Source organism: Alexandromys fortis, unplaced genomic scaffold, assembly GCF_014885135.2.
Source record: "Alexandromys fortis isolate MF-2015 unplaced genomic scaffold, M_Fortis_MF-2015_v1.1 scaffold_43, whole genome shotgun sequence".
Classification (NCBI taxonomy): Eukaryota; Metazoa; Chordata; class Mammalia; order Rodentia; family Cricetidae; genus Alexandromys; species Alexandromys fortis.
Window position 1 is genome coordinate 6,209,621 of NW_026067928.1, and position 23,456 is coordinate 6,233,076.

The following is a 23,456-nucleotide window of genomic DNA, read 5'->3' on the forward strand; positions in this document are numbered from 1 at the left end:
GAGCCATCATGCTGTTACATGGCACACATTTTACTGTGAGGTGATTAGCATGCTACTGAAATAAATGGATTTTTACTAGCATAATTAGAGATGTCACAAATACGTTCCTGTAGCTTTCACATGGTACTGGAATGTTACAAACTTTGTTGACTTCTTACAAAATGAGGGTATTCTGTAAACGTTTCAATGGTCTCAGAGAGAATATGAAAGTTTCCCTGCACCTTTTCTATGTCGCTACATCTTACCTCTTCCATCTTCTAATCTGTGCCTTCGAATGACACGTTGCCGTTTTTCTTCTTGCCGTAACTGAAGATGTTCTTCAATATTAACCCCAGGTACAGGGACAGCTAGATAATTGGCCAAGATAATAAAAGAGCACATTTATAGCATAAGCATATAATAGCTATACCTATGCAAAATTCAATAGAGTAAAAGCTAGCAAAAAAACAACTTGATACTCAATGTTTTATTTTAAGAATTCTTTTGATAAAAAGAAAACAAAAAGAGTATCTTGCATGGCTATTTTAATTATCAAAAGTATTATGGTAATCATGGTAATTAGTGATTACCATGATTTTAACATGTATATGATAGAAAATATTTAAACTATAATAATTGTTGTTGAGGGCAAGATAGTCAACATAATAAATAAATTACCTAAAAGGAGGTCTAAAGGTATCATTTCTTTCACTGCATCAAGAATCCCTCTTTGTCTTGCCTCCTGACCATCCAGCTCTCTTGCACAAGCCTTGCAACATCCACACACAGCACAGCCAGATTCTCCTGAACCACAACCACAAATCCTATGTAGAAGCAAACAAACAAACAAAAACAAGCTTAGTTGAAAGTATTCTATAACCACCTTTCCAATGATTATAAAGGAAAGTAGGAATTTTTCAAAAAAAAATAATGCGAATAATGAGTACAACTAATATATTTTTACATAAAATCCAAACAGATGCTATTTCCATCCAGTTACCTATTACTGTACATTCTTCTACAAGTTTTCTCAGTAAGTAGCAACAGTTTTAGCACTAAGAGTCAGGATGGACTGGTGACTAGCAAACACAAGTTAACTCTGTTTTCAGAGAAGCTAAGGGGGTGCTGTCAGACTTCAGCGATCAGTCAGCTTATCAGCATTACATTTGTCTCTTCCTCCTCATTCTTGGCATACTACCATGTCCCATTTTTCTCTTTTCACTGAAGCTACTTAATTCACTGCTGCTTCTTTTTCACTTTAATACAAATTGAAAACCATATAATGTGTTTATTACAAAATAAAGAGAAAATTATTCCCTGAAGTTGGCTAGGATGACACTGAAGAACTAATACCTTGGAAACACTGTTCACAGACGTAGAAATCATAGCTTTAATGATTTACTAGTTGGTCTTTTAAAACTTTTAATAGCCCTGTCACATGCATAGTAACACAGATTTGTAAAGGTACAAGAGCAAGATTCGTATGGCAGCAGTTCAAATGAACTGTTAATGTATCCTACAAAACTGGGAGATTTGAAGAACAGGCATCGATAACAATTTGGAAGATCATGTACTTTACAGTAATGAGTATACTATAAGATTTCCTATTGATTTTTCAATTGAAATTATTTTAAAGTATCATTTATAACACTGGTCTTTGAATTTCTCTAGATTGAAGAACAGAGATTTCTTACTCATTCTGAATTACATTGATATTTAACTAAAGACATTAAAATGAGTAAAGAAAGTAAAACACTCTATAGATCAATAGCCTTCAGAAAAATTGGGACAAAAATACCTAACTAAATACTAGCAAACCAAACTAAACACCATACTTCTAAGATAATATACCACGAGAGTGGGACTCCGGGAATGTAATATTGGAAAATCATATAATATACCACACTAACAGTATGGTATATATGGTATATAGTGGAAAATGCATAATTTTCTTAATCTATACAAAAAACATTTAACAAAATTCAACATAATTTTATTATTTAAGAAATTCAACAAACTAAAATGGCAGAAAACTACTTCAACACCTTCAAAGCAGCAAATGAAAACATACAATGAACACTACACTCAATGAAGATGGAAAGCTTTTCCTTTCAGACTGGAAACAAAGCAAGGACTCCCATTTGGTTAATTCTATTCAACACAACATAGCAGAGCTCTGCCTAAGCAACAAATGGTGTTGGAAGGCTAGATATCCACATATGACACAATACTATTAGGTCTGTATCTACTGTCATATGCCATAGACAAAAATTAACTCAAAGGAATAAATGGAAGGCCTAAAACTATAAAGAAGCTTTTCTAGGGGAAACAAGTAAAGGAACTAGGCACCAAGTCTGATGACCTGACTTTGATCCCTGCATATAAGGAGAGAGAAGTGAGTGACTCCTCTGAATCAAGCGCTGACTTCCACATGTGCATGATGGCATGCACACAACAACAACATATACAATAAATGTGTTAAATTTTTTTCTAGAAAACAATTCATGATGTATGAGTGATGTTCTATGTATGGTAATGATTTCTTGAATTTAGTAGTTTTTTTAGGTAAGTCACTAAAGGCACAGGCAACAACACCACAAAAATAAACAAATTGGACTTGTTTATTAAAATTATACAAAAATTTAAAAATGTTTTTGTATTAAAAACTAGTATCGACAGAATTAAAAGCCAGCTCATAGACACATTTAAAATAATGTATTTCACGAGAGATTAAGATTTACAGTAAACAGACAACTACAAAAGTAAGTTTAAAAAAGAAAGAAAAAAGAATAACCCAATTAAAGTCTTGGTGAAAGACTTAAATTGATAGTTCTCCAAAGAGCTACAGCTTGCTAAGAAACAAATGAGAAGATACTTAGCATCACTACTCATCATGGAAACTAAAATCAAAACTAAACAGGAGCCATTTCACACACCTTAGGGGCCATAAAAGTCAAACAAATAAGACAAAGCTAGGAACAGAGAACATGGAGAAAACTGGAACATTTATGCACTCTTGGTGGAAATGCAAAGTGGTAGTTGAAGTAGAAAACACAGTAAAAATTTCCTGAACGATTAAAACTAGAATTACCATGATCTAGCAATTCCACTACTTTATAAACAAGAAGGCCAAGCAGAATCCCCAAGAGTTAAACTGTCTACTTAAGCATATGATAGTATTGTTCACAATGGCTTAGATATGGAGGCAACTCTTATCCGTCCGTGGACAAAAGCCTAAGGAAACATACATACATTTCAATTTCTTCTGAAGGAAGGAGATTCTGAACTGTGTTACAATATGTATAAATTCTGATGACATTTTCCTAAGTGAATTAGAAAGTGAAAAGACCTAAAAACATATGTTCCACATGTATGACATCTTTAGAGTAAGCAAACAGAGAGTATGATGGTGGATAGAAGAGAAGAGGAAATGGGCAATAACTGTTTAATGAGTAGAGTTACAGGTTTTCAAGATGAACTGTGTGTGTGTGTGTGTGTGTGATTATAGCATAACAGTAAGAGATACTAAAAACAAATGAAGTGTGTATTTGTACACACAATATATTGTACTGATAACAATGATCAGTTTTATGCTATATATGCCTTACCACAAAAGAAACTGAAGAAAATGTCTAATTTTTTTTTCTTTTTGGTTTTTCGAGACAGGGTTTCTCTGTGGTTTTGGAGCCTGTCCTGGAACTAGCTCTTGTAGACCAGGCTGGTCTCAAACTCACAGAGATCCGCCTGCCTCTGCCTGCCGAGCGCTGGGATTAAAGGCGTGTGCTACCACCACCTGGAAAATGTCTAATATTAAATGCACTATAAATTATATAATTATTATATTATGTAACTATAATAATAAAGTATGATCTATAATGTTTGAAATCATCTATAAAAACTCTTAGTACCCTAAATTTCTTCATATATACATTTTGATTTATTAACAAAAATTATTATACTTGACTATGTATAAGATAGGTACAGTCAATAAAAACTGTGTATCTGTGAAGGGGTATTTAAAGAAAATTAATTTTAGGCAAACACAGAAAATTCAGAAATAGGTCCATATTTCTGGATCCTTTATTCTGGATCAAGCTTGGAGTCTGGGGGACTGAATTTTAATAAAAAAGGATGGGAAAGGTTTGAGGGAATAAATTCTAACACTGCTTACAAAGAAACATAGAATCATTCTAGATCAAAATTAATCAAAATAATCACGAAAGCAGCATGGACCATACCGAGTAAAAGTAATAATGTCACGAAGTAAAAAGAAAATTAATAGAAATAGGCTAATTTAAATTATAGAGCTCATTAGAAACAAGTCTAAGTTATTGGCCAGGCTATAATAATTAAGAGTAAGTTTCCATGTGGTTATTTGGGAGCTGGCACACAAGACAGAAAATCTGCCTACAGATGATCTCCGCATTAACAATCTTATAGAACCCTATGTTAGGGTTTTTATTGCAGTGATAAATTCCACAACCAAAAGCAAACTGGAGAGAAAAGGGATCTATTGCATTTCACAGTTTCACATCATAGTCCGTCATGGATGGAAGTCAGGGCAAGCACCTGGAGGTAGGAAGTGATGCAGAGCCCACAGAAGAGAGCTGCTTACTGCTTGTCTTCATTGGCTTACTCAGGTTGCTTTGACAGGATCCTTTCATATCAATCATAATCAATACAATACCCCACAGACTTGTCTACAGACCAATCTTATAAAAGCATTTTCTCAATTAAGAAGCCCTCTTTCCAGGTATGTATGATGTTGACCAAAAAAAAAAAAAAAAAAAAAAAACACTAAGCAGGACAAACCCTTAAAACAAGAGTCTATAAGTAGATAGATATGTACATTCTCTCTCTAAAATTGCATCATGCCTTTCTACTCAAGCAACCCATATATTTGTTAATTCTACTTAGAAAAGATCAATTACATTTGGCATTTAGAAAGTTTAGAAAAAAATACAAATAAGGCCCAAGACTTGAGAAGAATTATAACTTAATTTTAAATAATGGCTTCAATAAATCAAATAAAAGGAAAGCAAACTTAAAGATGAACTCAATACAGCAGAAGATAATTGTAATAAGTTTAGGGCTGAATGAATAGTTCAGAGGTAGAGTACTCCCCTATTACGTACGAAGACAGACCTGGGTTTGAACCCTACGCACACACACATAAAAGGCAGGCATGTACACTCTGAGATAACTTTGAAAAACAACAAAAGCAAAAGCAAAGGGGGAATATGCTTGTTCTCTCCAGTAGGAGATCTTGTCTTACCCTCCAGGAACCCTGTCAGGACGGCCGCTGCTAACACAGCTGGCTCCGTAGCCCGTGCAATCTCCACACACTGTGCACACCATGCACTGCTCCAGCTTCCACTTATGCATGCCTGGAGGGCACATCATGGACTTCTCATCTTTTTCATCTAGTTCTTCTTCTAGGTCTTCATCCATTGCTGTTGCCATATTTTCAACTCCAAACCCTGTCAGACAGATCAGTTTATCATTTTATGTAGATTATTTCCATATCTAAAAACAAGTATTTCCCACCTTAAGAACATACATGACACCTGCCATAATCAAAGTTACAATTTACTTTATCTTATTCCTCATCAAACTTATTCATTTATCTCTTATGTTAGCATACAACCTAAGGCACAGACAGATAAGGTACCTATGTCTAATCAAGAAATCAGCTTGGGGCTACAGAGGTGGCTAAGTCATTAAAAGGCCAAACTCACATAGCTGAGCAAGTATCCTTGTGGTATGGTAGAGCATTCTTTGGACTCATGCCCAGGAGTAGAATGAATGGGTCTATAGATAGATTTGATTTGTAATATTCTAAGAAACTGCTATACTGATTTCTAATGTGGCTGTACATGTTTGCACTCCCACCTGCAGTGGAGGAGAGTCTCCCTTGTTCCACATTCTTGCCAGCACAAGCTGTCACTTGTGTTTTTGACCTTAGTCATTTTGATAGGTGTAAGATGGATTCTTGGAGTCATTTTGATTTGCATTTCCCTGATAGTTAAGAATGTTGACCATTTCTTTAAGTTCTTCTTAGCTATTTGAAATTTTACTTTAGGTAGAATACATGATTAAAAAAAGAGGATAATATTTGTTGATAACCTACTGCCAAAGAATATTTAAAACTGAAGATAATCATTTGAAAATTCTGTTTTCCGTGAATAATTTAGTCATCAAAGTGTTAAATTAAAGAAGTACTACTACTATTTATGTAGATTTTTAAAATATTAAACAGCTAGGAACATCACTTGCTCAAAAACTAAAAATATTATTTTTGCAACGATAGACTTTTATCAATAGTTATTATAAAATAAAAATTGAGGGTTTTTAAATTTATAAGAAATTAAAGAGTCATTCATTTAAAAGTGTTTTAAATTGTTATTTATGTGAGTTTTGCCTGCATGTATAAACATGTACCAGGGTGTCAGACTCCTGGAATAGAGTTACAGATGGCGTGAGTCACCCCACGATGTGGGAGACAGCACCGGGTCCTCTGGAAGAGCAGCAGATGCTCTGCACTGCTGAGCCATCCCTAAGGTCTGAGTCATCATTTTACAAAGAGTAAGATTCTTCACTATGTTCCAAAAAGCTAATGAAAAGACACATGAGGGGCTGGAGAGATGGCTCAGTGGTTAAGAGCATTGCCTGCTCTTCCAAAGGTCCTGAGTTCAATTCCTGGCAACCACATGGTGGCTCACAACCATCTGTAATGAGATCTGGTGCCCTCTTCTGGCCTGCAGACATACACACAGGCAGAATATTGTATATATAACAAATAAATAAATATTTTAAAAAAAGACACATGATTCTTAATATCTGAAAATTAAACTCCTACCTTTCCCTCCTTGGTTCATAGCACCTGTGTCTCGTCCACACTGTCCTTTATTATTTACACCAAATGTCCAAACCTCTCCATTCTTCATTAAAACACAAGTGTGAGCTTTGCCCATTGCTACCTGAGTTACAAAATGGCCTTTCAAGTCAGACACCAAACCTAGAAAAAAAGATACAAAATTAACAAAAACAACAAAAATCATTCTGTACCTAAAGAACAACTTCAATGCAGAAGTTGTTTTCTTGGGAAAAATAATACACCACAAGGAAAACAGATGACTGAACTACTGGTAGATAGTTATCACAAACATTACATGTAGTTGGGACAAATAGTTCCTGTAACATTATTTCCATGATACACATGGGTAGTTGGAAGACAACTTATAGGAGGTGGTTCTCTCCTTTCATTGCCTGAGTCTTGAGGATTAACTAGGTCATTAAGTTTAGCAGCAACTGCCTTTTCATGTTGAGTTATCATCAGCCTTGAAGAGTGTTTTTGAACTCTTAATTTTTTCTTTCACAATCCACCCCAGTAATTCCTCAACTTCCCTCATGTTACTTTCAGTATGCTTTTCATATCCATTTGCTACCCTTATTTGCAATAATTTTAAAATTACAAATGCATCCTTAGCCTTATTAAAAAGTAATAATAGTAACAACTAAAGAGTTAGTTTTCTAAGATAGAGTAAAAACATTTCCAAAACTTAAGGCAACTATTTAAGTTGTAAAAATTCCTAATTTCAGTATGTAGCCCACTTGAAAAAATATGTATAATATGTATTTCAGGCCGGGCGATGGTGGCGCACGCCTTTAATCCCAGCAGTCGGGAGGCAGAGGCTGGCGGATCTCTGTGAGTTAGAGACCAGCCTGGTCTACAGAGCTAGTTCCAGGACAGGCTCCAAAGCCACAGAGAAACCCTGTCTTGAAAAACCAAAAAAAAAAAAAATAAAAAATAAAAAAATAAAAAAAATAATAAAAAAATACGTATTTCATGGAACAAAGTTTGGTACTAATACCAAATGATTATACACTGAGCTCTTGTATGTTCTAGGTTTTGTGCAGAACATTTCTTAAATGTTCTTATAGACTTACAAAAATAAAGTATGAAGTGGGTACTATCCTTGTCCTCTTTTTAACGGGGGGGGGAGGGGGGCAAAAGGAAAACTAAAGTTAAGTAAAGGTTATCCAAGTAAAAACAGCTAGTAATAAATCTGACTGCCTACAGTCTTTGACTAGCACCCACAAGTTTACCATGAATTACTCTCTGCAAAAAGGCAGGGAGCTCTTGTCTGGTCCATCCAAACACTTACACGTTCACGCTCGGTTTCAATTAGTATTTTAGCATGCAACAGTTATACTGAACATTATTTTAAAAGCACTAATGTGCTACCCCAAAGTCTGATTCACTGTAGCAATTTCAGCCTACTGAGAATCTGAATGTTACAACATTAAGTCAGCACTTCTATTACCTAAGAGCGGTTCCAGCTAATAATTAACTGCTATAAATTTTCCACATGCTTGACTTCTCCATCCTTGCTTGGGACAATCACTTAACTTTCCAGTCATAAACTTCAATTTTTCTGGCTTCCTTTTTACAGCAAAATTCAAAGGCATTTTACACGGGTCTCATGTAAAATCATCCCAAATGGGATGACTCATTCACTATATTCTTTGCTAATTACTAAGGGGAAAATCCAGCAACCAAGTAATATAAGGCTATCAGATTAGAACTTATAAAACTATTTAGCTACTTCTATCTCTCATATCCACTTCTTTAATTTTAGTCAGACACTTGATAAACTGATAAGTCTTGAGACTTTGATATTATTGATGTTAGATATTAGACTAATAAATAAGAAAAATACTACTCCACTGTCTAAGTGAGGAAACAGAGAATTCAATAATTTTTAATAAGCTGTTATAAAAAAACTGACTGCTGATAGTGACTAACACTAAACCGAAGTATTGTTACATGAACACTTTAGTGGGAAGGGAAAGCTTCCCAGAAAAAGTGGTTAAGGGAAAGTTTGCGTCATCACACTTTATGTGAAATGAATGTCAGATCTTTAGCAACAAATATAAATAAACATATTTATATAAAACATATTCCCCAAAGTTTCACATTTGAATGAAAATGCCAAGAATATAGAGAAAGTATACTATAAATGTTAATTTTCTAGACACATCTATGTTATGCCCAATGATTCATATTGGAATCTTTTTTGTATGAAAGTAAAGTAATTGTTAGATTTTTAACTTACTTGAACTATCAGAATAAATAGCATCTTTCCCAAACATGTATAGTTCTCCATCTTTAGAAATAACAGAACTACTTCCGTTATTGCAGGCTGTGTACACCACAATTTTTCCTTCCATTTTAATAATCTTTTTAGGTTTATAGGGTTTTGACTGCCGTCTGCTCTTAGCTAAAAAGGAACAAATAAAATGAATGTAAGGTATCTATATGTAAACAATAACAATGATATGAAACCAAACAAGATAAACAATTTGTTTACCTTTTTGATACACTTCAGTAAGTCTCAGAAAGGCTGGGGCTTACCACCAAGCAGATCATAAAGAGGACCTTGTTAGTCTCCTGCAGTCAGTTAATATTTAGGCTATCACTGACAGATCCTCTTTCTTTGTAGTGTAGTGAAATTTCCAAAAGGAAACACCAGTTTCCAATAAACTGGGAGTTTGAATCTCTACATTAACTTTTATCCATACAACTGCCACAACTTACATACCACCCTAACTCCCAAAATATACACTTTTATCACCTTTTTTCTTTACAAATCAATGTGCTTGTAAAGAAAGATGATACATATATGAAAAAGAATAAATAGAAATATGAGTGATTAAAAAGTCACCATTCTCAAAAATTCTAGCATCAAAATAAATCAAACATGGAATGTCAACTACCTGTTCATTTGGCTAATCAATTTCCTGCGTGCTTTCAGAATAAAACCATATTGTTATGCTATAGTTTAAAATACCACTATGGATTTCATATGGTTTGACACTGACACACATCTTGGAACTAGCTTCCATGAATGCTCTCTATTGTCCAGGTTTCTAGGAGATGGTAATAAACTCTGTGGCTTTTTAAAGCACTATCTCAGGGTAACTAATTTTCACTTAATTTTCCATTATGTATTGAGTTCAAAAAAACTAATCCCTGTAAGATGTTACTCCAAGGAATATGAAGAGTTGAGAGAAAAATAATGCTTTGAAGAAGGATCTAAACAGAAAAAAAAAAATCAGATCAAATTATATTTTCATTGCAGAACAAATGATTTCCTCACAGATAAAGAATCCCACAAACAGTTATCCATAATTATCACCTATGAACAAAGCTATATAAGGTTTATCCTTCTTTTGAAATACATGGTCCCTGCTAAGTTTTAGTTTTTTTTAAGTAACCTACTAGAATAATTAAATGAAAAAAATCACCAACCACCTATTCTCAGAACAGTCTTGTATCCATAAAAGTAAAAATTCATTCACAAGAACTGCAGAGTGAAACAGACAACCACCTTTTCTTAGCGCATGCTTGAATGAACAAGCCCCATACACAGATGTGCTGCTGAGATGATCACACTAACATGCATAAGGGCCACTCTCAGGGACTTACTTGACTCCCCGTCTTCTCCTTTACTTGCAGATCCTGTAAAGAACACACTTCCATCCTCTGCAACCAAAAGGGCATGTGAGCCATCATGTCCAACAGAGAAGTGCACGATCTTGGGAGATTTGGTAATTGGGAGCTCAACCCATTTTCCTGCTGAAGGACCACCTTGTTTGATTCCAAGACTCTGGTACTTGCCAGTGTAATATATCTTGTATGTTAAAAAAAGAAGAAAGAAAATTTAAAAAAAATATAAGACTTTCTTTGGAATGGTGCCGCAGGTTTCACAAGAAAGGGAAGTAAAAGCTTCCATATTTTATTGAAAGGAAAAATAACAAAAACTTGACAATTTTTATAGTATTCAAATTTCATAACCTGAGGGAGACAGAAATTGATGCACTCAAGTTTATTTTTATATGCATTCTGAATAGTTAAAAATGTTTAAATTTTCTTAATTATATTTCCATAATTATATTCATAGGAGGAAATCCATAAAATTTGTTACTAATTTTCCAAGTTTATAAAAAGTTCCAGGTAAGTATGTGCCTGATAATTTATATTTCCAGAATTCCCTTAGCTATCATTCTTTCCTCTTCACATTTATTAGACAAAAAAACCCACTTCAATCTAGATAGGTTAATATATACAATGCATAAGTTAATTAAACATGCTTCTATGTTATCTAAATTATAACTTGTATTTGTTTTGGACATTAAAACATTTAGAATTTTTTGATATATCAAAATAAACATAATACAAACTTATACTAATTCAAAAATTAACAGAATCCATAATTAAATACTAGCAAAACTATAACTTTTTTAAAGTTTAAAATGTTTAGGGTCTTATATGTCACTACTCATGCATACTATTAATTTCAACAGTAATAAAATTTACCATATAAAAACTAGGACAATATTTAAATATGTGAACTATGTGAATTAAATAATAATTTGTACTGCCTCAAGGAGAAAAACTTAATTTTTGAAACAAAGTAAGCAATTTACCTTTCCATTTGCTGTTTTCATCAGAGCAAACTCTCGTCCTGCACCAAGTACTGCTGATTCCTCATCAAATCCTGTGCCTTCAATAAGACAATACTATTAAATATGACTACATTTCTAACATAAGCAATTCTAATTACCACAATATACTCTATCAAATAATTATAGTCAATTCAATTAGTACTGTTAAAATAAAAAACAGTCTGGATATGCTAGGCTACTTAGAAAGACGGTCACAAAATTAAACAAAACAAAACAGAGTAAATATCATCACTTGCTAAAGATTTCGAAGATATAATGATAGGCCCACAACTTCAAAAATAAAAGATGTTCTAATCTTGATATATTTTAAATTACTACCAAATAACACTTTATAACAAAACATTAATAATTCAATGTCACCAGTAGTCAATGAATTAAGGTATTAAAATATTTTTCATTAAGCATAACATAGTAAACATCATAAGATGTATATATTTTAGCTCATTTGCTCTTCATAATTATATTACCCATTTTTTAAGTGAACAAATATAAAGCTTAGGAGTTCATCCAAAACCTCTAGCTCTATGGTACTGAATTATAACATGAAATATCTGGGTATAAATTCAGATTCTTTGTCCTGAGCTTTTTTTTTTTGTAAGAAAATTTCCTAAATTTAAAAGTATGTGTACATACATGTATATATTTTCAAACAATAAATTAAACTTTTCTCTGTAGTATATTTTATGATGTCTGGCCAATCATACAAGCAACCAATGATTCTATGGAAAAATGGAAAATTTGAGCTCAACTTGGCAATTTTCCCATGGAAAGGAATATAATAATATATATAATATAATAATATAAACTAATGGCAAGAATATTAAACTCCCAAAGATGAAAAATGTAAAATGTAGAACTTGTATAGATTCCCTAAGTTATAGAACTTCACTAATAAATCTCCAGTGGGGTTAGTAAATGACACCAAGCATTGTCCATCCATAATCCTTAATAAACATTTATTTTTTTTACCTATTCAAATTGATAGTGGGAAGTATTATTACTAGTTACTTTTCTTAACACTTTCTAATAACTTGTCTATTTACAGGCTGCATTTCCTGATTACTTCTATATATTAATCATAAATTTTGTTTCATAGGCACAATAATCACTAAACTATGAATCGAACTGATGAATACACAAAGAGTTTTTAAAAGTAATAAAAAAGACAGACTTATTTTGTCATCTTACTTATTATATGCAAATCTTTTTCCAAATCAAACAGTGATATTCCACAGGCATGTAAGCATTTCCTGGCCAGTTTAAGCTGCAATTCTTGTTGTAGTACAGGTTCAGTACTTGTGGCAAAAATTCTGACAACAAAGCCATCCTTAAAAGAAAAAGTCCAGAATATTACATTGCATAAATCAGTCTTCTGGAAGTTAATAAAAACCAAGTAATTTAAGAAAAAGTGGTTTCATTCACAACAACGACTGATGATCCCAAGAACTTACATCTCTTGAAGCAGCTATCTGATTAATATACTCTCCATCAGTAAATAAAATATTTTGACCTTCAGTGTGGCAATCTATACAAATGAAAGAAAAAGTAATTATATTACACAACAAATAAGCCAACTCGTGGAATTATTTTACTCCTCTGTTGAAGTCAGAATGAGAGTTCTTCACACGATAAGAATAGACTTATACTCAAAAAAAGGCTTTTAAAACTGAGAATCACAAATTAAGAAAAAAATATTTCAACTAGGAGTTCTGGTCGCACGTTGTGCTTACATTCATAAAGCTTGCATAATCAAGGATCTGAGAGCCCACCTAATTTAAAAATGTATTAGTATCAGGTACAATCTGAGAGCTGAACATGCATCTTGATAAACAAATAATGTTGGTTATGATCATTTCAATACAATCACATGCAATGTAGGCAACACTACCATCAGACATATACTACATTACAGTCATTAGTGTCACAAAAATACAGAGATCTAAAGCTTCTGTATTTGAAGTCTATGGTGTCCAGCTGCAGATATCCCTTGCTTTACAGAATAAAGGTCAAAATAACTTATATATTCCCCATGTAGAAAGTCAATGAGTATTGCAGCAAATTTAGTATTTATGATGTTCTAGACTTTCTAACTTTATCCTTCTCATATCCAACAAATCTATACTCATCTTAATTTTTTGTCTCAAAACAGCCAAATATCTCAGCTAACACCCATATTTGGCAGCATTGAACATATCTATAAATAAACAGTGCACTGTACATGTTGATCAAATTGTAATTGTGACAAGGGATACCAGTATCACAGAAGGACACTGGAACATGTTAGTGAGTGCTGCTAAATAACACAAAACTATAAGCAAAAATCAACATCTGTATAAATTGTATCCTATGAGGAAACAAGTACTCAGCAAGCAAGTCTAAAAGCACACACACACTTTCTACAGTAACCATGGAGAACTAGGATGAACCTCTCCATTAATCACAGTATAAAAAAGAAAACTCATTTCTAGTTCAACCTGAATCAACAAAACATAAAAGTCTGGTTTTTGGAATATGGCAATGGAGCCCACCCAAATAAGCTAAATCTTTGCCCAAGAGCTTCATACTAGCATACTTCCTTATTATAAATATGCAAAACACAGGCAGACCCTTACCAAATAGAGAATTCAGTGATCACAAACTGGAAATAGAAACTGGGAGACAAGGCCCACTGGTAGCCCAAGAGACTTGGTAATCAAAGAGAGGAGAAATCGAAAGAAAGAGTTCCTAGTCCACTGTACAGAATACAAAGAGGCGCAAGAAAGATGCTTCTCAAGCTCTAAGCAGTAAGATTTTAAACTAAAAAGCAAAGAAGAAAAACTCATTATAATTCAGATAAACGCAGGGGTGAGGGAATGAAGTGGCGCAAGAAGAGTAGCAAAACAGCCTCATATTCTGAGGCCCCTGTCACCAGACACAGACAGTAAATGACACAAGAACACCATCTGAAAGAAAACTGAAATACAAAGAATACAATGTCATTCAACAGGGGTGTCCATCCGCCCTGCTAGAACATGAACTGGAGGAATTACCAGTTCATGTTCACTCTAAACATGGCATCCATTAGCACCTACAAATCTGCCAGTTTACTACTGCTCTTCGTGATGAGAGGCTAGAGAGAAGAGTTGTCCCTTCCCAGGGAGAAAGCAAATGGCTTTATTGAAGAAAATGCATTCCATGCCAAAGAAATGAGCAAATGGTAACATGCTTCTTCAGACTTGAGGGCTGAGTCTTCTTGTCAGGTCATATCAAGATTTTCTCTTGATCCTTTCTTTATCCACTGTGTAATATTTTATGGCAGCATCTTCAGGAATATATCAAGCAACATCTGCAAGCTTGGAAGACACACAATCTGGGACTATTCTCCCAAAGTTTGATTTGTTCTTCACTGTGAGCACAGCACATATTTATGAAACACAGAAAGCCACACTTGTATGGTTAAAATTTGCATTTATGTTAAATGATGCAGAATTTAAACTGAATAAAGACACTGACAAATCAATTTTAAATATGGTGAATTAAAAAACACCTTTTTAGGTAGTTATTTTTAAGTTTTCCTTTTAGTTACAGTCTTTATGAATGAAATGGGCAGAATTTACTCTTTTGTACCAATCTACTTAGGAGAACATGTTTTGTCAATAAAGAACTTTTCTTCTATGACATCATCCTAAAATAAATGGTACAGAGACGAGAGAAAAGATGATCTTCCCATTGTAATTTTTGTAACAAACCCCCCCAAAACAAAAAGAAAAGACAAAGAAAGAAAATTGGAAGACTTCCATTTCAATATATAGTAATCAATAAAACATAATTTGTAATAATAAAACGATGCTGCAAAAGTTTAAGACCTGAAAAAAAATTCCATAATATGTGAAAGGGTAAGTTAAAAAAACATGTAGAATATGATTTTTATGACTATATGCATATGCTTATCAGTTTTATGGGAATATATGTTTTTATAAAAAATATTTTTCAGATCAGTCGGGCATGATAAATACATGCCTTTAATGCCAGCACTCAGAAACAGGTAGATCTCAATGATTTCAAGGCCAGCCTCCTGGTCTACACAAGTTTCAGGCCAGGCCAGTCAAAGCTGCATAGTGAGACCTTGTCCTTCCAAAAAAAAAAAAAAAAAAAAAAAAAGGAAGAAAAGAAAGAAGGAATAAAAAAGAAAGGAAAAAGAGAGAGGAAGGAAGAAAAGGAAGGAAGGAAGGAAGGAAGGAAGGAAGGAAGGAAGGAAGGAAGGAAGGAAGGAAGGAAGGAAGGAAGGAAGGAAGGAAAGGAGAATGATATAGGGAAACTGGAACTGGGGGTAGAAATACAGTTAAAGTATATGACATACATGTATAAAAATGTCCTAAGGAGACCATTGTTTTGTGCAACAAATATATGCTGATACTTAAAAACATTTCTTAATTTGTTATTATTAAACAAATGACACAATCCAAGTCATTCAAAAAACAAAAAGTGGACTCTGAGAAGAGCTATTACAGGGTGATTTGTGAGGCCACTTATACAGACGTGAAATGTTTCATTTGTTCTACGATGATGTCTATATATTACTTTGGGGAAATGCAATAATATAAAAGTTCAAATCATTTTCTAATGAAGCTATAATAATACCTTAAAACTTGACAGACAGACAATAATCAGTTATCTCTCTCAATGTGTTCTTTTTTAAAAAATAAATCTCACATTTTTAAGAGATCAAATACTTAGGAATATTTGAATGTTTGCCATGAGGTTAACAAATACACTAAATATTAAGATTTTAATGTGACCAACTTTAGAAAGCAGCAATGGTATAAGCAAATCTAAAGAGTTTCCAACAAAGAATACTTGTCCATTTACCTAGTGCCTCAGAACTCAGACAGCACACAGTATAACTGCATGAACTAATTGGACTGTGCCCCACGTCTGTGTATCAGAGCCATAGTAAGAAGTGGGCACGATGGAATGTTCAGTTTCCTGACCACCTTCAGCACTATCACTTGCAAGTCCTTGAAGACAGAGGAGACCCCTAGTGCACTGTTAAGGTGATAAATAACCAAAATTCCTCTGGTACTGGGCAATGTGAGCATTAAAGTAGTAGTTCTAGTAAAAGCAACAAAATAACATTACCCTGCTAAGTGAGCAAATAAAGTCTTGGTAGGTAAAGGTAGGATGTTAAAGCATGTAGATGGGTATGAATTTGGAAATAAATATTAAACCTCATTTCACTTTGTTTCTGATGTCTAGTACCTTCAAATGTATTCATTTATTGTAGGTTGTAAAATGTTTTGCATGTCATAATACTTAAGAATTCATTTTTAAGCAAGGGATATTCTTTGTTAATTACCATTTACATGTTTAAATATCCTAGCATGCATGTTTCTTAAAACTACTTATGAAGAAAAATATGGTTAGATAATACATACCTGGTAACATTACAGTACCATCTTGTTCCAGTGTTTCAGGACTTATTCTTATGGCTGTCATACTGTGGTTATTCACATCTCGATATAATAAATAACCCTGGAAGTAAAAATATTATATATGTATATATATTTTAAGATATGTCTTCATTACAAAGAGAAAAAGCAGCTGTATGGCTATGCATATTTTGTTGCTGCACAATAAATTAATAAAGCTATCTAAGGGATAGAAATGATTAAAATTTAAGAACAGGACTCTATTTTAGATGGAAGGCAACTGAGGAAAAACTTAAGGTCAACCTCTGGCCTTTACAAGAACGTGCCATATGCATACACACCCATATATCACAAACACTTGCATGAGCGCACACACACCACACATACATAATAAATTCTAACTCTTAAAACTAATACACTGGCCATATTATTTCCTAGATATAACATAAGTATAAATTAATGAGGCAGATGTTTGGGCACACTGGGTTTTAAAAGACAATCACTTTAATATAAATTTTCAAAATACCTCAATAATTGATATAGCAGAATAATTCTTCACATGCGATTTGAAAGAGAATGTTCATGTTTAAATGCTTGACCTCCAGTTAGTGGAACTATTTGGTAAAAATTAGTAGGTATGGCCTTCTTGGAGGAAGTGTGTCATTGGGGGTAGGCTTTAAGTTTTCAAAAGCCTACTCTACCTCTCTCTCCTTCCCTCCCTCCCTCTCTCTCCCTCCTTCCTCCTTTTCTCCCTCATTTCCCCCTTCTCTCACTCTCACTCTGTCAGACTACAACTTGAGGATCAGATGTGAGCTCTCAGCTAATTGCTTCAGCACTGTCCCACCATGACTGTCATGTACTAGCCCTGTGAAACTGCAAGGAAACCCTAATTAAATGTTTTTCTTGATAAGCTGACTTGGTCATGATGTCTATTCACAGCAACTGAACATTAACTAAGGCAACATGACAACGTTGTCACGTTGTAGGTACTTTAGTTTTCAAAGTACTTTCAAATGTCCTTTTGTCATTTTATGCTGACAGCAGATTGTTAGCTCAAGAAGTCATGAAGTATAGGGAAAACTTTAGTCTTTATCCTTCCCAAAGGAAACTGGGCTTTGTCTTACAGACAGGGAAACAACAGAATTACATATTTCTGACTCTTTCTCTCCATCTTTCATTTACTGTTCTTCGTGAGGGGAGGAGTGACTGTATCCGGTGCTAAAACAGTAAGAACAGACCTATGGTGCTGACCGCAGAAGAGACCACAGCATTCAGAAAGCACCATGGGGTGAGTTTTTGCATGCATCTCTAGCAAGTGCTGTCCCCTAAAAAGTGTTTGCTAGAAGGAACAGGATCTAGACATAGAATGCAAGAGTTTATGGCAAGGAGTCCTAATATGGTTTCAGAAGTCACTTACTCATTTTCAATTCAGATTTGCTAATGCAAAAGGTGGTCTTTGATTCTTAGCTCCAGATTTGCTTAAAGGAGAACTCCAAAGGAGGTATTTTCAATTACCCCTCTCAAGGTAGTAAACAACAGAGCTAAGTAAACTGATTTTTCTTTCGTCGCTCAGCTACTAAAGCAGAGCCAGGATTGTAGTTGTAGCACCTATGAATCTGAGTTTACACTCCTTACCCTGCTCTGCACCATTACCTAGTCATATTAATAAAAATGCACCATTCCTGCATAATTCATTCAACGAGCACAAACCATATGTTTTAAAAGGGAAGATAATTTCATTTATTAAGGATATTTTCCTACCTGGGCATACCCTAACCAGGATTTTTTCTCTTTTCTGTTTCTGATACGGGATGTAGAATTATATATATGGCCCTGTAAAATAACAAAAATTTATCTAAGTAAGATTAATAATTAAAAAACAATAAAATAATAAANTAATATATGCATTTCAATTATAATTTTCAAGTAAAAACCAAAATTAGTACTAAAGGGTTTAGAAACAGAATATAACTCAATTACTGAGATATGGCTATTATTGTTATAATCAAGAACTGTACAGAATTACATTACCCTAACTGTTCCACTGTATCCAGAGCCTATTTTGTATAATCCATCCTTGCATAAGAGGTAAAGAAAAAATCCATCATTCTGAAGCAAACACTGGTCATCTTCATCAACAGATACTTCTTTTAATGGCCATTTGTGCATTAGAGCTGCTTTCTTAATGCCATTGCTAAACCAGTCCTGGATTTGAATCTTTCCAACCAAAACTGCCTGTACACTTCTCTGTAGTGAATTTAGTATCGTTGGCACCTATTCAAAAGAGAAGAAATCAAAAGACAATTTAAATTGCTTTCAAACCCAAAACAGGCACGATAAAGATATTATTTATGACAAAACAAGTTATAAAGACTGATGCATGTTTGGCAGGCTTGCAAAGGTACAAACTAAAAGTTCATCTATAAGAAGTAACCCTCAAGCAAATGGGACTTCTTTAAGAATTCTATCCCTTCCTTCTATAAAGTCTTGGCTAGGATGCCTTGTTCTCTGTCTTTACTATCTATCATTACTTTGTGGAAATCAGACCATGGTAACATACTCTGTATTCTTTGTTTGTTTTATTGATTTTATTGAGCTATACATTTTTCTCTGCTCCCCTCCTTGCCTCTCCCCTCACATTCAACCCTCTCCCAATGGTTCCCATGTCCCAATTTACTCAGGAGATCTTGTCTTTTTCTACTGCTCATGTAGATTAGATCCACGTATGTCTCTCTTAGGGTCCTCATTGTTGTCTAGGTTCTCCAGGGTTGTGATTTGTAGGCTGAATTTCTTTGTTTTATGTCTAAAAGCCACTTATGAGTGAGTACATATGATATTTGTCTTTCTGGGTCTGGGTTACCAGACTCAAATGATGTTTTCTAGATCCATCCATTTGACTGCAAATTTCAAGATGTGATTATTTTTTTCTGCTGTGTAGTACTCCATTGTGTAAATGTACCACATTTTCCTTATCCATTCTTTAGTCGAGGGGCATTTAGGATGTTTCCAGGGTCTAGTTATGACAAACAATGCTGCTATGAACATAACTGAGCACATGTCCTTGTGGTACAATTAAGCATCATTTGGATGTATACCCAAAAGTGGTATTGCAGGATCTTGAGGAAGGTTGTTTCCTAATTGTCTGAGAAATAGCCATAGTGATATCCAGTTTGCACTCCCACCAGCAATGCAGGAGTGTTCCCTTTACCCTACATCCTCTCCAGCATAAGCTGTCATCAGTCTTTTCATCTTGGCCAAGCTTACAGGTGTAAAATGGAATTTGAGTTGTTTTGATTTGCATTTCTCTGATGGCTAAGGATGTTGAGCATTTCCTTAAGTTTCTTTCAGCCATTTTAAATTCCTCTGTTGAAACGTCTATGTTTAGCTCTGTATTCCATTTTTTATTGGATTATTTGTTCTTTTGATCACCAATTTCTTGAGTTCTTTGTATATTTTAGAGATCAGACCCCTGTCTGATGTGGGGTTGGTGAAGATCTTTTCCAATTCTGTAGGCTGCCGTTTTGTCTTGTTGACCGTGTCCTTTGCTTTACAGAAGCTTCTCAGTTTCAGGAGGTACCATTTATTAATTGTTTCTCATGGTGTCTGTGCTACTGGGGTTATATTTAGGAGGTGGTCTCCTGTGCCAATGCATTCAAGTGTACTTCCCACTTTCTCTTCTATGAGGTTCAGTGTGGTTGGCTTACATGTTGAGGTCTTTGATCCATTTGGACTTGAGCTTTGTGCATGGTGATAGCTATGGGTCTATTTTCATTCTTCTATATGGTAACATACTGTTTATTATACACTCCCTTTCTTATTCTCTATTCATGGTTCTTGGTTCCTCTTTTTCTGCTGGATTCTATATAATTTCTTTCACTTTTATCTTTAGCTCACTATTTGCATCTTCAACCATACTACCACTATTTAACCTCCCTTCAATTTTCTAATTGTAGTTATTTGATTTTTTACCTCCTTGAGTTAAATTTCATTTTTTTTCCTAATCTGACTACGTCTTATATTGTATTCATTAATCATAGTTTAAATATTTGGAATTTTTTCAAAATCCATTTGCTATTTTCATGATACAGAATTAAACACACATGCAGCTTAAATCAAACGATGTGCATTATTTGTACATCAACCATAGAAAGATCAAAATATTAAATAACTTAAAAATTTAGAGAATTTCTACTGACAGAATGAAAAAAAGTGCAATTTGGCACCTTCTAAATTTCTTAATACCTGGATAGTTTGGCAAGCATGACTCCCATTATTGGTTAGTATAGCAGAGATGGCCTGGAGTGTCCTTCCGGTTTCTCCCCAAGAAGCTACCAAACTAAAGAGGCAAGCACAGGAGAGTGCTGTGAGGGACTGTCCTGTGCTGTCGTTCATCCCAGTACTCCGAACAGTAATTTCCAAAAGGAGCTGGAAGAGAGACTCTGTGGATAAAACAAGGTTCAGTTATACTCATTTGAGTTGCAGAGAAATATATATATTTCACTATATATAAAATTTAAGGCATCTCAAACAATTATTTTGTAGTAGCTTTTGTTTAGTCAACCCACTCCACAATCAAAGCATTTATATAACAAGGGATTAGAAAACATTTGTTCTATCCCTTACTTTTGTAACTGAAGTAATAAAAATGGTTTTTCTGTTAGCTCAGTTAGCCACTGGTAGTAGATACCATGGATTGGGATGATATGGTAAGATAAAGAAAATTGAAGAATTAATCAAGAAGAAAATACACAGCTTCATTTGGAATTAGGAAGGTGAAGGTTAATAAATTAACTTTTACCATTCCTTTTCATATATTTATAGTCACAGAATTTTCAAATAAAAAATCTAGTTTCCTGCTTAAAATGTACTCAATCTTTTGTTAAATCTGTCCTCTTTCCTTCCTCTCCTTTGTGATTTTTTTGCTGTTTCTTCTTGTCTATCATTCCCTCTCTTTCCTTTAAAATACCATCATTTCTTCTTTACCTTCTTTAGCTGTCTCCCCACTCATCCTCCCTCTAGAAATTATGCTTCAGTATTCACCAAATTCAGTCATTCACCAAATTCAGTCATTCACCAAATACAGAAGTCTTCCTGCATATGGACACACTCTAAGTTGGAAAAGTATACTGTCAAACAAGCCAAAGAAATGTTGTTGTCCTTAAAATGTTAGGTTTAAGATGAAGAAAATTGTTAATAATTTAAATAAGTATTTTTGCAATAAATTATTTTTGTTATTTCTAATTTTAAACTCTGTGTGTGTGTGTGAGTGTGTACATATGTGTGCATGTCATGGTGCTCATGTGGAGGTCACAAGACAATTTTCAGGAGTCATTTCTTTCCTTCTGTGTGTGTCCTGGGGATCTAATTCAGGCTTTTAAGTTTGTGTGGCAAGAGCTTTACCAGCTGAGCCATATCATCAGTCCAACAATAAATTATTTTTAATGATTTATTTATTTTTAATTGCATGCACATGTGACTGTAGATGCCTGTGGAGGCCACAAGAGAGAACTGGATCCCCTAGAACTGGAGTTACAAGAGGTGTGGACTCCCTTGTATGGGTTCTGGGAAACAAATTTTGGCTCATTGTAGGAGGACTATTAACTCTTAACCACTGAGTCATTTCTCCATCCCTAAGGAAAGTATTTTTTAGAATGGGTAATGAGGTAGAGAATAACTTTCTATATTTCCCAGCACTGTAACAAACCTTATAAACACGTACATATAGCTCCACAGAGTCCCTCCCTCTTCTTCACTTCTTCCTTCCTATGAGGCTTTCCTTCTGCTCACTATATTCTAGGCTTACAAAACTTGCTTCAGAGCCTTACTGGACGCTGTTCTCTCTGCCTTAGATACTTATAATCTGGTTCACTCCTTACTCTTTCTTACTTATGTCATCATCACTTATCATCATTACTTCTTATTCATTCTTACTGATGTCGTATCTTTAAGGAAGTGACTCTCAGAGTTCTACTCACTCCATGCTATCTGTCTACATTTGTAATTACATATATGTACAATCACTTGATACCAATGTCAACAACAAAACAAACATTATAATACTTTCTTAATACCAAACTGTTGTACTTTGAATGACAATGGCCTCCACAGGCTCATATATTTTAATGCCTGGTCCCCAGTTGTTGGAACTGTTTAGGAATGATTAAGAGGTATGGCCTTGTTGAAGAAGCTGTGTCACTGGGGACAAGCTTTGATGTTTCAAAAGCCAATGCCATTCCCAGTTAGCTCTTCTGCCCTGTATCTTGTATGGATCAAGATTTTAAACTTTCAGTGGGTGGGTGCACCCCCCCGTGGTCCTGACATCTTTGCTCGTGGTTCTCCCTCCATCTGCTCCTCATTGGGACCTTGGGAGCTCAGTCCAGTGCTCCAGTGTGGGTCTCTGTCTCTATCTCCATCCATCACCAGATGAAGGTTCTATGGTGATATGAAAGATATTCGTCAGTATTGCTATGGGATAGGGTCATTTCAGGTTCCCTATCCTCAGCTTCCCAAGGGACTAACTGGGGACATCGCCTTGGG

At 34.5% G+C, this 23,456-nt stretch overlaps 1 protein-coding gene and 1 long non-coding RNA gene across 16 annotated transcripts in view; one reads left to right on the forward strand and one right to left on the reverse strand.

Annotated features, from left to right (window-relative positions):
• Window positions 1-23,456, forward strand: part of LOC126503159 (uncharacterized) — a 1,076,305-nt gene that overhangs the window by 986,601 nt on the left and 66,248 nt on the right. The window lies entirely within an intron of this gene.
• Window positions 1-23,456, reverse strand: part of Mycbp2 (MYC binding protein 2) — a 214,271-nt gene that overhangs the window by 156,234 nt on the left and 34,581 nt on the right. For all 14 annotated transcript variants that reach the window (XR_007592185.1, XM_050144671.1, XM_050144676.1 and 11 more), the window contains exons 5-17: window positions 21,162-21,358; window positions 18,951-19,193; window positions 18,681-18,752; window positions 16,926-17,022; window positions 12,963-13,036; window positions 12,700-12,838; window positions 11,473-11,549; window positions 10,472-10,676; window positions 9,099-9,263; window positions 6,839-6,997; window positions 5,255-5,459; window positions 658-803; window positions 246-347 (exon numbers count right to left, since the gene is read on the reverse strand). Coding sequence is in view for 13 of the 14 variants with exons in the window: in XM_050144671.1 (XP_050000628.1) it covers window positions 246-347; window positions 658-803; window positions 5,255-5,459; window positions 6,839-6,997; window positions 9,099-9,263; window positions 10,472-10,676; window positions 11,473-11,549; window positions 12,700-12,838; window positions 12,963-13,036; window positions 16,926-17,022; window positions 18,681-18,752; window positions 18,951-19,193; window positions 21,162-21,358 (1,881 nt within the window). In the remaining variant the exon portion in view is untranslated. The remainder of the gene's footprint in view (window positions 1-245; window positions 348-657; window positions 804-5,254; window positions 5,460-6,838; window positions 6,998-9,098; window positions 9,264-10,471; window positions 10,677-11,472; window positions 11,550-12,699; window positions 12,839-12,962; window positions 13,037-16,925; window positions 17,023-18,680; window positions 18,753-18,950; window positions 19,194-21,161; window positions 21,359-23,456) is intronic.